The sequence below is a fragment of the Erpetoichthys calabaricus genome, chromosome 10 (genome assembly GCF_900747795.2).
Source record: "Erpetoichthys calabaricus chromosome 10, fErpCal1.3, whole genome shotgun sequence".
Classification (NCBI taxonomy): Eukaryota; Metazoa; Chordata; class Cladistia; order Polypteriformes; family Polypteridae; genus Erpetoichthys; species Erpetoichthys calabaricus.
The window spans coordinates 59,742,789-59,755,922 of NC_041403.2; the positions used below are offsets into that span (position 1 = coordinate 59,742,789).

General features: G+C 37.6%; 1 protein-coding gene across 2 annotated transcripts in view; it reads right to left on the minus strand.

Annotated features, from left to right (window-relative positions):
- tnr (tenascin R (restrictin, janusin)) overlaps positions 1 to 13,134 on the minus strand; it is a 476,387-nt gene that overhangs the window by 59,207 nt on the left and 404,046 nt on the right. For both annotated transcript variants that reach the window (XM_051933130.1, XM_051933127.1), the window contains one exon: positions 4,071 to 4,190. In XM_051933130.1, the coding sequence (XP_051789090.1) occupies positions 4,071 to 4,190 (120 nt within the window). The remainder of the gene's footprint in view (positions 1 to 4,070; positions 4,191 to 13,134) is intronic.

Consider the following 13,134-nt stretch of genomic DNA (forward strand, 5'->3'; position numbering starts at 1 on the left):
ACGTCACGCGAGGTTGTGAGGCAGTGAGCCATCATTTAAAACAAGTCCACAGACATCTAACCAAGCAGTTGTTGGATTGCTTTTGGCAGACATGCATCATGTGCTCCCAGCTCTTAAAACAACGACATGCGACAGGCAGAACAGGCAGCTCGCCAGCAGCAGAAAGACAGCTGATGATCCGACGCTTAGCGTGTGTTCACCTGACCGCCCCCCCCAAAACGCGAGGAGTGTTATACGTCTTGCGAGAAAGAGATATAACCATGCACGGGGCCGGAAATAAAGGACAAGTATTGTTTTTACAAAAGTTTTTAATGTAAAAGTGAAAATAATGCTTATGTAACAATTCCCATGACAATAACAATCTCTTTAAATTGTAAATCCGTAGCACACACAGATCATGTGCTCTCAGCACATTTAAAGCCTATAAGGACAATACTTTCTAGATGAAACAACGCAAAGAAGAAAGAGCAGCATGAAAATTTTAACAGGTGACAAGAAAGGTGATGTATATATTCTGCGAATAACATTAGACACCAAAGGAGATCGTGATATGCCATTCGTATTAAAATGTTTACAGTTTACTGTGAGAATAGCTTTTGCTATGACAATTAACAAATCACAGGGACAACCATTAGAAAAAGTCGGATTATTTATTAGAGAAACAGAAACAATATTCACTCACGGGCGATTATACGCTGCGTTGTCACAATGTGTCTCCAAAAACGGATTCAAAATTCTATGCGATCATGAAAAAAAGGTAATTCCAAATATTGTTTTTAATAAACCTTTAAAGTAAAAGTGCAACTAATGAAATTGAAACAATTCCAAATAAAAAAAAAGCTTTTAAAATTGTATATCCGATTAACCAAACGGTGGCACAGTAGCGCAGTGGGTAGCGCTGCTGCCTAGCAGTTAGGAGACCTGGGTTTGCTTCCCGGGTCCTCCCCGCGTGGAGTTTGCATGTTCTCCTCGTGTCTGCATGGCTTTCCTCCGGGTGCTTCTTCCCACAGTCCAAAGACATGCAGGTTGGGTAGATTGGCGATTCTAAATTGTCCCTAGTGTGTGCTTGGTGTGTGTGTGCATGCCCTGCGGTGGGCTGGCGCCCTGCCCGGTGTTTGTTTCCTGCCTTGTGCCTTGTGTTGGCTGGGATTGGCTCCAGCAGACCCCCTTGACCCTGTAGTTAGGATATAGCGGGTTGGATAATGGATGGATGGATGGATTAACCAAACACAGGGGTTGGCGAGCGAAGCGAGCAGGGGGTGGAGCCCCCTATTTATAATAAATATTTTCTTAAAATAGTTATTTTATGGTGAATACACACTGGTGGAAAGAGTACAATGATAACTGGTTAAATGTAGAATCTCTTGTTATTTGCAAACCATTAATAATTGGAAAGAAATAAAAATGAACTTGGAACACACTTATTTAAAATTAACACACAAATGTAAACAAAATAAATGAATAAAAATTCAGAGACTGGATTAATATTAAAGCACATAAAGGAGTGACACCCATGAGCATTTTTGTTAATTTCAGAGAATAATGCACACTACTGGGAATTTCTAAAACTGTAATCAGAAAGTTGAAGCAAACTATTTATTAAAGGATAAATTTGATTAACAGCATGGATTTAGGCCTAATTAATAGGGGAGATGGAGCAGAAACCTTCAACCATTGTTACTCTCCAAGGCCAAGGTGGCCTACACCATCTAAGCAACACATCTGTTAATATTAATTATGTACATTAAACCATATTTTTGGAATAACATTATCTCAAATTCATCTTGTATTCATGTCAGAATAGTGAATAAGAAAAAAAACAAAGAAAGGGTTTAACAAATGAAGTTTTTCTTATGGTGAAAGACGTTGTCTCTAAACTATTTTTTTGGTTAGATACATGATGTTAACATTCAACTTTTAAAAATCATTCCTTCAGTAATTTCAGTAGAGCAATTATCATCTTAAATTAATGGAAATGATAAGGTCAAGACCTACTCTTTTTGCAACAATATAAAGAAATACTGAGTGCAGCTCAGCACATTACTACAATTGAAAGCATGCAATGTTCATATGAAAAAAGAGGATTGTCAAATAAATTAAAGCAGTTTAAAAAAAAAAAAACGCAGCACAACAGCTTTCCATGAATTCAACATTAGCAAAGCAAAGTGCATTCATCTGCACATCCCAATTATACTCTGTAATGTGTATGAATTAATTTAAAAAAATGAAAAATCTCTTCAGCTAAGATGAGGTGATTAGCTGAATAACTCTTGCTGCTATTGTGACAGGCAAAGATCAAGAGGACAGACGTGGCACTTAAAACCCCTTAATAACTGTGCTTTTTCAATTTGCTTTTTAGACATTTTATGTTTTATTAGTTGGTTGATTATTTCTATGGCAGAGTAAGTTCCTTTGCTGAACTCTAGCATTTTGTATAAGTATGGGTAATGACTAGCAGTTTTAATACTGAGTTTTAAATGGACTCAAACAAAAAGTACATTACTAAATTTTCTTTACAGGCTGGTCATTTCATGTTAAGCAGAATAAATTATCATAATGATAGTCCAAAGACATGCAGGTTAGGTGGATTGGCGTTTCTAAATTGGCCCTAGTGTGTGTGTTTGTGTGTGTCCTGCGGTGTGTTGGCACCCTGCCCGGGATTGTTTCCTGCCTTGTGCCTTGTGTTGGCTGGGATTGGCTCCAGCAGACCCCCGTGACCCTGTGTTCGGATTCAGCGGGTTAGAAAATGGATGGATGGATGGATGGATAGTGAAAATTTTTTTTGTACATGCTAAATACTCAGCTAATCAAATATCCCATTCTGTATGTAAGATCTCTTAAGTTTCTACTGTAAGACTACACAAGTATTCAAATAACCAAACAGAGTTATAGCAGTTTAAAAATAGTTCTAACATGGGCTTTTATCTTAGTGAAAATTTCCTCTTTTGGTACAATTGACTCATTTATTATACGATCCTTCCAATATTAAGAAATACTGCCTTTATACCATATCCACTCTTCCTACAAAGGCAAAGCAAAGTATGCCTTCAAGAAGAAAGTTATTATTAGCCATATCCCTTACAAACAAGGTACCTTATCTTCACATTGTTATTCATTCAGGACAAGCCTGGTAATTCTTTACTACTCAGTGTAATTTATTATTATACAACATTCTTCATCATACAAGGGGTAAGCAAAAGAAGGTTTACAGTTGTTTGTATGGAAAAAGACTTGCAGGTTATGATTATTACAATAACTTTACTAACTCAATAGCTTTATTAACTTTATTAACTCAAAAGAATGTCACAATGCCATGGTGTACTTAGATACAATTTCGTAACTTCTGAAATTGCTGGCCTTCATTATTTACACATTCTTGTAGTCTACTTGCTAATAACAATAATAATAATAATAATAATAAAGACAAATAAGAAAACAAATAACACAATGATTAATAAATAATAATACAAGAGTAAATTCTGTGTTACGTATACTCACAGCTGTAAACCTATTTTTGCCCATCCCTGTATATTGGCTCAGAGTGTTCCACACAGTGTCAAATGTAAAATAGCCTACCAATAAACAATTCATTTTGAATTAAGATTTATTCATAACAGTAGTTACTTCATACAGGTCCAGCATTATAGCATAGAAGACTGAATGAGAGTTAACATGACATTTTTCAGGGACACTAAAGGTCTAAGTCCATCCATCTAGGCCTGGCTGAAACGCCGGTCCATTACAAAGTCTGTTTGTGCACATACCCATGCTCATATACTTGGTTAATTCAGTAGTACCAGTCAACCTAATACTCCCAGGAAAACAGAAGGAAACATATACAAACACTGGGTGAAAATGCAAAATCCCCCTGGTTGCCATCAACTAGTGTGGATACACAAACACTGGGGGGAAAATAAAAAAATCCCCATGGTCGCCATTAACTTGCTGGTGGTCTGTGAAAAAGCAATTACAACCACTGTGCCTTGGTACCAAGAATGACATTCAATAGTATTTGTTTATCTTTCAGACACTTTACTTTGGAGCTCATCTTAAAGTGATTGTCCACTTACTCTGATTGTGCGTTAAAACCAAAACATAGTTGTCCACACTAGAGAGAGGGGGGTGCCATTGAAGCAGAGCTCCATTTGGAGTGATATCCACAACTTGCAGTCCCAGAATGCTGTCCATAGCTGAAAGAAAAGGACCAAAAAAATTAATACATTCTTGTCTAATAGCACAGAACCCCAGGATTGTTCAATAAATATGCAGGGCTACTATATAATTTACATAAAAGGAAGAGAAAGAGAATTACAGCATCAGCTTAACACTAGAATTACCAAAGCCTATGAAAAAACTTGTAACCCCAGCCCACCTTAAATCTGTTCACACCTCTCCATCAGTGTCTTTTGTGTTGTAAATGTGTCTATAAGCAAAAGCAGCAAGCAGCCTGCTATCCTATCCCCTCACCAATGCAGAAAGTTCTCTCAGCTCATGTCTGTTTACCTGCGTGTGACTTGCTAGGAGTTGTATAGGGTAAATAATATATCGTTATTTGGAATACATGCATTTCATGTCTGTTCCGTGTCTACGACAATCTTTGTAATCACATTATTAAAACAGAAACGTTTTTCATATTTTAGCAATGATTGACAAAATGTAGACATGAAGTGTATAATGTGTGAAGCCTGAAGTCCAAATATCAAATAAACACTTTCACAAAAGGTACACGTATAACAAAACAAGTGCGCTTTTATTCAAGAATATAATGTAACTGCAGAAAAAGAACTTGTGATAGAGTGCGACATTGACACGCCCTTAATATGACCGCTTTGGTGGTGCTGATGGAGAGGTGTGAACGGATTTAAGATTTGCTGGGATTACAAGTTTTTTTTGTAGGCTTTGGTAATTCTAGTGTTAAAAGCCAAAAGCATTTTTCCAGAATACACATTCAGTGATATTTGTTGGGCAGGATTTACCTCATATCAGTCAGTTTTAAGAGAAAATCTATGACAAAAGAAAGACACTGATTTATGTTGTTTTAATCTGTAAAATTTGGCAAATAAATATCACTTATGTGTGTAAACATTCTGTCAGAAATACACAGGGCTTATGTTTCAGAGATGCAGAAGCTGTGTTCATGTCTTTTCACTTGGTGATTCAGTGAAGCATGCAGTTTGACAACAGATGCCCAAACGTTTACACACAATTGTATTTCTCACTGGCACCGTAGCACAGTCGTTAGCTTTGGTACTTCATGGATTTGCTGTCCTGTGTTTGAATTCTATTCTTGGACATAGTCCTTGTGGAAACTATATACTCTATGCATTAATGTGTCAGTTCTTCTCTGGGTACCCTACTTTCCCTCCCACATTCCAAAAGATGTGTATCTTTGGGGAACTGGCAATCGAAATATGAAATGTGTGAGTTTCAGTGTAACTGGGTGTATGTTTCCATTTGTGGGGTCATATTTATAAAGCTTATGTATACTCCAAAATATGCCCAAAATGTTTGTACACAACTTTTAACACAAAAGTCAGGAGTAATAAAAGAAATGTTGATGGGAGAACTTTGTATTTATTTATATCAACTTTGACCCATCCATGCAACATTTTGGAAAAACAGGGAAATGGATCAAGTAGCTCAAGTATGGAAATGGAGCCAAATCAGCTAAATGACGATTTGTGAGTATAATAACTCATATTATCAAGCTTTTATTATAATGTGCATTGACATGAGAAACACATTAAACCTTAAAATGTATGAATATGATGAACAGACTTTATTTTAATACTCTATTAAGAGGACCAATACTGCATATTTGGACTGAAGAAATAACTAAATAACCGATGAGGTGCTATATTCAGCTTCCTTATGGTGTGGGTGTTCATACATAAAACATAACATGTTTTTGCCAACACAAAAAGGCAATTTTTGTAATCATAGCACTTTACTACATTCATTGCTATAAGTGCACCTAGCAAGAATGAAACTACTTTTTTTAACTGAAAGCAGTGACATCCCATTAATGTGCAAGTCATCCGTTAGGCCAAGATGAGACTGACAAACATTGTGGCTCAGTAGCCAGGGTCAACACATGATTCATTGTTTTGATGAAAAGTATGTTTGACAGATGTGATGGTACTGTACGTGGTGGCTGACTTGTTGGTATGGTAACTGGATGAACTCTCCGTGTTTCATATGACCGTTACTATTTATTATAACAGAAATCATGCCATGTGATGATGTGGTGACCGCTCAGATGCTGGCACCTTATGCCTTTCACTAATGAACAGGACAGGCATTACAATGCCAAGTGTTCCTTTGCGTGTTCAGTTTGGAATCACACCATAGGATTTGGTGCGTTAGGAAGGAGGATGCTTCACCAGCCAATCAGCCATTTAAGGTCTGTAGCATTGTGAGTGCATACAGTTAGGTCCACAAGCATTTGGACAGTGATACAGATTTCATAATTGCCACCATAATGTATTGTCGCAAAAACCAGACATAAGAGTCATAAAAAGGTTTGGGGCAGCCACCCGTAGCCGTTGGTAGCCTGGCTGCAAAGTTGCAAAATGCATAACAGCACTGATGTGCACAAAACCCGAGTCCAAAACAGAATTGAGGGACTAGGGAAAAGGTGGAGGCTTTTAAAGGGGAAGACAGGAAGTGAGGTCAAAGGGGTTGGGCTCATAAGGGTCTTCAACCATAGGCTTGAGCCCGGATGTGACATCCCAAGCCCCAGAGCCAGCAAGGGTTTCTTCCATAGGCTCTGACCTGGAAGTGACATCAAGAGGACCAGGTGGAATCTCCCGTGAAGGTCTGCAGGAAAGGGAGAAAAAGAGTCAGCGCACTCTGTCACATCCTGGTCTGATTCGGAATTGCCCTTACTCAAGCCCCTTAGCTGTCTCTCATGTGCACGTGTGTGACAGTATTTAAAATGAAATACAGACTCTGATGTTTAATTCAAGGGGTTTAACAAAGAACATTGGATGAGACATTTAGAAAAGACAACCATTTTAATATATGGTCCCACCAAATTCAGGGGCTCAAAGGTATTTGGACAAACTAACAATCATGAATATAACGATAATTTTCAAAACGTGGTTGGTCCTTTCCAGTCAAAGACTGCCTGAAGTCTGAAACCCATAGTCATCTTCACGTGCTGGGTTTCCACGCTGCTGTTGCTTTGCCAGGGCTTTAATGCAGCTGTCTTCATGGTCTTTTTGCCTTCAGCTTTGTCTTCAGCAAGTGAAATGCATGTCTAGTTGGGCTGAAGTAATTTGATTGACTTGGCCATTGAAGAATATTCCACTTCTTTGCTTTGAAAAGTTCTTGGCTTGCTTTCACAGTATGTTCTGTACTGTGAAGTGTCAGCCTATCACTTTTGAAAGCATTTGTCTGAATCTGAGCAGGTAGTATAGCCCTGTACACTTCAGAAATCATCTTGCTACTTTTGTCAGCAGTCATATCATCAATAAATACTAGTGACTGACTTCCATTGGCAGTTATGCATCCACATGCCATACCACTACCTCCACCATGTTTTACAGATAATGTGGTATGCTACAGATCATGAGCCGTTCCTTCTCTTCTCCATACTTTTCTCTGTCCATCATTCAGGTACATATTGATCTTAGTTTCATTTGTCCAATGTCAACTATTCCAAAAATGGATTTTTTAAAAATATGTTCTGGTAAAATTCGAATCTGTCCTCCCTATGCTTGATGCTTACCAATGGTTTGAACCTTGTAGCAAACCCTCCATAATTACTTTCATGAAGAATTCTCTTGATTGTAGACTTTGGCAATGGTAGGTCTACCTCCTGGAGAGTGTTCTTGGTTTGGCTAAATGTCATGAATTGTTTTTTCTTCACCAAGGAAAGAATTCTGTGATCATCCAGCACAGTTCCGTGGTCGTCTAGGCTTTCTGGTGTTGCTGAGCTCACCAGTGCATTCTTTCTCTTTAAGAATGTACCAGATGGTTGATTTGACCACTCCTCATGCTTCTGCTATCTCTCTGATGGGTTTGTTTTGTTTTCTTTGTCTAATGATGTTTTTATACTCATATTGAGAGTTCACAGAGAGAGCTTCCAATTTCTAACTTGGAATCAACTGCAGACCTTCTACCTGCTTAATAGGTAATTAAAAAATGAGGGACCTGCTCACACCTGGATATGGAGCAGCTGGTTAGTCAATTGTCCAAATACTTTTGAGCCCTTTTGGGACCATGTATAAAAATGTCTGCCTTTTTAAATGGCTCATAATGTTTTGATAAACCTCTTGAATGAATGCTGAAAGCCTACACTTAATCACATGATGATTGCTTTATTAAACCCATTGTAGTGGCATACACAGCCAAAATTATGAAAATTGTGTCACTGTCCAAATTCTTAAGGACCTAACTATATGTACAAGATTGATTAGCATAGTTCATATATGGTTGTTTCAGGGTGGCAACAAGGCAGTGTTTGAGGTGCGTTCACGTACATACATTTACAAAGTAATTTAGATTTATAAATGGTAAATTGTGTAGAAATGTTTGTATGCCGGGTTTAATAAATCAGATTATTTTTTTAACGTACACATTTTCTTCTTTTTTTGGCATACATATATTTTGAAGTTCAAATCGATACAAAGTTTTATAAACAAGGTACCAGGGATGTTTTCTGTACCCCCACAGAATTAGATTAAGTGAATTAGAAAATATCATGTGTTATATTATGTACCTGGACCACTCTCTTTCTTTGTTTAACCTTTTTTTTAACCCTTTTTAAAATAGTTTTCCAGATGGCAATTGCCACACTGATGCTGTACCTGTTATGAAACATGGTTTTCTTAATTAGGCGTAAAGGTGGAAAAAGAAGAAAAGGTTACAATTTAAAATGTCACATTTCTGTGACTGTGTTAATCACAAGCAGTGAAAATCTATTCTGAAGTGACAAAGTGAAGGAATTATTGATTATCTCCTGTATATTTGTTGAAAATAATTACTGAATGCTGCATATGGAGCATATAGACTTCAGTTTCCAGAGGCATCACTAGATTTTTTCAATGTTATTTTTTTAAAATAAGAACGCTTTAAGAGGACTTTTTTACTAGGGTGATTTCAACAAATGTTTCATACACTTTCATAACATATTAAAACCCTGAATGATTTTTTTTATAAACTGAAGTGCCTTGAGGTGTTATTCCGTGAGGAAATTGTTCCGCTGTCAGCCCTGACTATTATTGGAATTCGTCTGCATTCTTATCATACATTTCTGGTGTCTGCTGAAGGTTGATTACAGTGATCCATAGTGTGCGGAGGATGAGAACCCCAAAAGCAATCAGGTTTGTGCCTGAAGCATCTTAATGGCTCATTCACCATGTTACTAATGATGTAGCCTGACAGAGCTGAGCAGGCTATGACATTTCCAAGATCAGAGGCTTGAATATATCAATACTTCACACTTTAGGATCAGGGCACATCAAAGCTGAGAGAGTGAGACAATTCCATTTAACACATTTTGACCTATGGGAATTCTCAAGGTAATACTATTCAATTACACGAGGGACTCAGGAAACTGGGAGAAAAGACAAAAAAATCCATTCTCTGCATCTTTTAATATGTTCAGTGAAAATCAGCAAATATGGCTATGTTACAAGCTTTTCTTTAAATTAGCATTGCAAAAACAGAACACATTACTTACAAGTTTTATCATTACAGAGTTCTTCTGGTAAACCTAACTTGGAAAATGACTATACAACTTTTTACATTCAAAGTTTTTCTTTCTAATTAAAACTTTTTGTTTTTTGTCTCCATTATCAAACCTATAATATTTTAGCTGTAGCAGAGATGATAGTTGAGTTCCATCAGACACACTCATAAGGGGCACCTTCAAGGCTCCTGTAAGGTGGGCACTTCAACTCCAGAATGCAAGTTGGCTCTATTGGGTAACTTCCTCTCATTTCTGCCCAAAGAACTGAAGACCTACATCAAGACAACTACAGACATCACTTCTGCTCCTTTCCACGAAGTTCCTCCACTTGTGCCCTGGACAGTATTTATGTCAGTGTTCAGACTTCGATTGAGTATGACAGAGCTTGTTACCAGAAGTGATTGACAATTGCAGCGACCTGATCGGTTGCCTTTTATTTTTTATGCCATTTCATGGCCAACTAGCTGATCATTACAAGGGTTTGCCACAAAGTGCCCCAACTCTTTATTTATTCTGTTTTGTGCTCCTCTTTTTCATATGCTATGCACTGAAAATGGAATGTGCTTCACCACTCTTGAATTCATTAGAGTAGTATCATAAATGCATTTGTGTGTGAGTGTTATCTTTGGAACATTTTTCATTCAGGAAACCTATAAGAACACTCTGCATATTTAGTAGGAAATTCAATGAAATAAATGTCTGCCTTCAAGGACAAGAAAAGTTAGATATCTGCTTAATGATAAGGGAGAATACAATAAAGTGTACATCCTGGAAATTAATTATAGCTGGAAACCTACTTTTGAGCCCCAGCCTCTGAGCCTTTACTGGAAAATCCGCACTAACACCACTAAAAGAATAAGTTCAGTATTTTTCATATCCAGGTTATTTTTCACAAGGATTGTATCTATGTATTTGCCATGCAAAATTGTGCTCAAAAGGCAAACATTTTCTATAATTTTCTATTTCTTGCCCACACTGGTGCTTCACGGGACATGAACTCAAATCAGTACTTGATAACATTTTTGGCTTGAACAATGAATGTGTTTGGAAAGTTTTAAGGATTTTGTTTTCTGGCTGTACCCATGCCCCATGATAAAAAAAATATAAATTTACTTGACTTTATTTTGGGGAACAGTGACATTACATTCACTTTGGGAAGTTACTGTATACAGTGTATTAAAATAAGTAATGTAAGTACCCAAAAAGTTAAAAGTATAACCATAAATAAATGGCTTTGTGATCAGTAAATACTAGTTTCATGGTGTTTGTATGCATTATATCTACAGCATACAACAACAACAACAACAACATTTATTTATATAGCACATTTTCATACAAATAATGTAGCTCAAAGTGAATACAAGCATTCCTCATTAGTATTTCAACTTACAGCATCATTTCCTTAATAGAACAGGCTGTTAATTGCAAAGACTGTCCATCCGTCAGTAACCTGTACTACTCATTACATTTTAAGTGTCAGCATCATTCTTAGGGAGGCATAGGAAGCCATACACTGTAAATATAGTGAGATTTTTGAAAACCCTGACCCCCTCAAAACTGTCCTGTGTCCCGGTGCAGGCAAACTCTATTAACTTAGGCAAGGATTGACTGTCCACTGCTGGTGCAACTGCAAGTTCACAGGCTTGCCATGTTACGTGTCTGTTACCCGATGGTTGATGCAGGGGTCTTTTAAACCTGACCTGGTCTTGCTCTCTTTTTTCTGTCTACTCGCCCCCAGAATGAGCTGGCTCCAGCCGCTGATCCACAGCCGCTGAACTTACCTGGTGAGGGAGGCTATCTGCTTCTAAACTGAAGAAGGGAGCTGATGTTTGTGTGTACTGAAGTGGCAGTTCCCGTTTGAATAAATGCTGTTTCTGTTCGTATGAAAATAAAGCTGATTTCCTTAAAAACCTGGATTCACAACTCTTGTGACCCACACATCACAATAAATATTATATATACACAAACATATTGTGGACGTTGGCCTCGGACAGAAGCAGGCAGACACAGGAAGTCCCGAAACATACACGTTTATTCACAATGAAAGTCCGCACACAACACAGTGCCTTGCACCAAACACCCTTGTGTCATTCCCTTTCTCTTCCACTCTCTGGACTGCTTCTGCCGCCTTTCCACCTCTCCTCCTTAGCGTTGTCTTCTTCCTCCCGACTCCGGCTCTCTCATGCAAGGGAGGCGGCCTCTTTTATAATCACCCGGATGTGCGTCAGGTGCTCTCCGATGAACTTCTGCCAGCACTTCCACACCAGGAAGTGCCGGCAGAAGTTCATCGGAGAGCACCCGGAAGAACTCCAGGTGTCCCTGGAATTCCTTCCTCCCAGCACCTCTGGGTATGGCAGAAGTGTTGGCCTCCAGGGCTCCACAACTGTCCAGGCCCTCCTGTGGTCCAGGGGAGGTCCTTCCAGGTGTTCCTAGCATTACCCAGGTAATGTTAGAGACTCTTATGTTATTCCAGTTTTACCCAAGTCTGTTGGATGCTAGGTTTATCCAAATTTTTGTGGTTTTCCTGTAACACATAGACACACACACACACGCGCACACACACACACACACACACACACACACATATATATATATATATATATATATATATATATATATATATATATATATATATATATATATATATATATATATATATATATATATATATATATATATACACAGTATATCATAATCAAGTTTAAATGTCATATAATAAAGGATTAACATAAATTTAATCACTCTATATAACTTCTAGGACTTTTATAGAGCCCAGTCAATGAGTACATTCATTTGAATATATTCATTCTGGTATTAAAATGCACAGATTAATATCAGAAAGCTACTGAAAAACATTTCCAAATGATTTAATAAAAATGCAAACACATATAATTTTAGTATTTTCAATAAACACTGTATTTGAAAGTCAAATGTGTAACATTATGCAACACTTGAAGAATACAGAGACGCTTTTTAATTCCAAAAATAAAATAAAAAGATATTCCTGTGTGGCATGCCATTGTTATCAGGCCACAGGGGCAATAGAAGATTAACCAAGATATCTTACAATATATAACGTATGTCTTTGTTGTGTATGCATGGTATGTGTTTATAGGCTCTTTTAAAAAGGCTACTCAATAACATTTCACAATAAAAATGACAGCAGGCAGTGGTAAATGAAAAAATGAATTATTATTATTATATAAAACAATATAATGTAGATTTCAGAAGAAACTATATTCTGATACATTACACTATCAATATAATTAACTCGGTTGTCTTTCATGTATATGTGTTATGTGTCTTACAGTATATGTGTTTGTGTGGCGCCCTGCTCGGGGTTTGTTTCCTGCCTTGCGCCCTGTGTTGGCTGGGATTGGCTCCAGCAGGCCCCCATGACACTGTAGTTAGGATATAGCGGGTTGGATAATGGATGG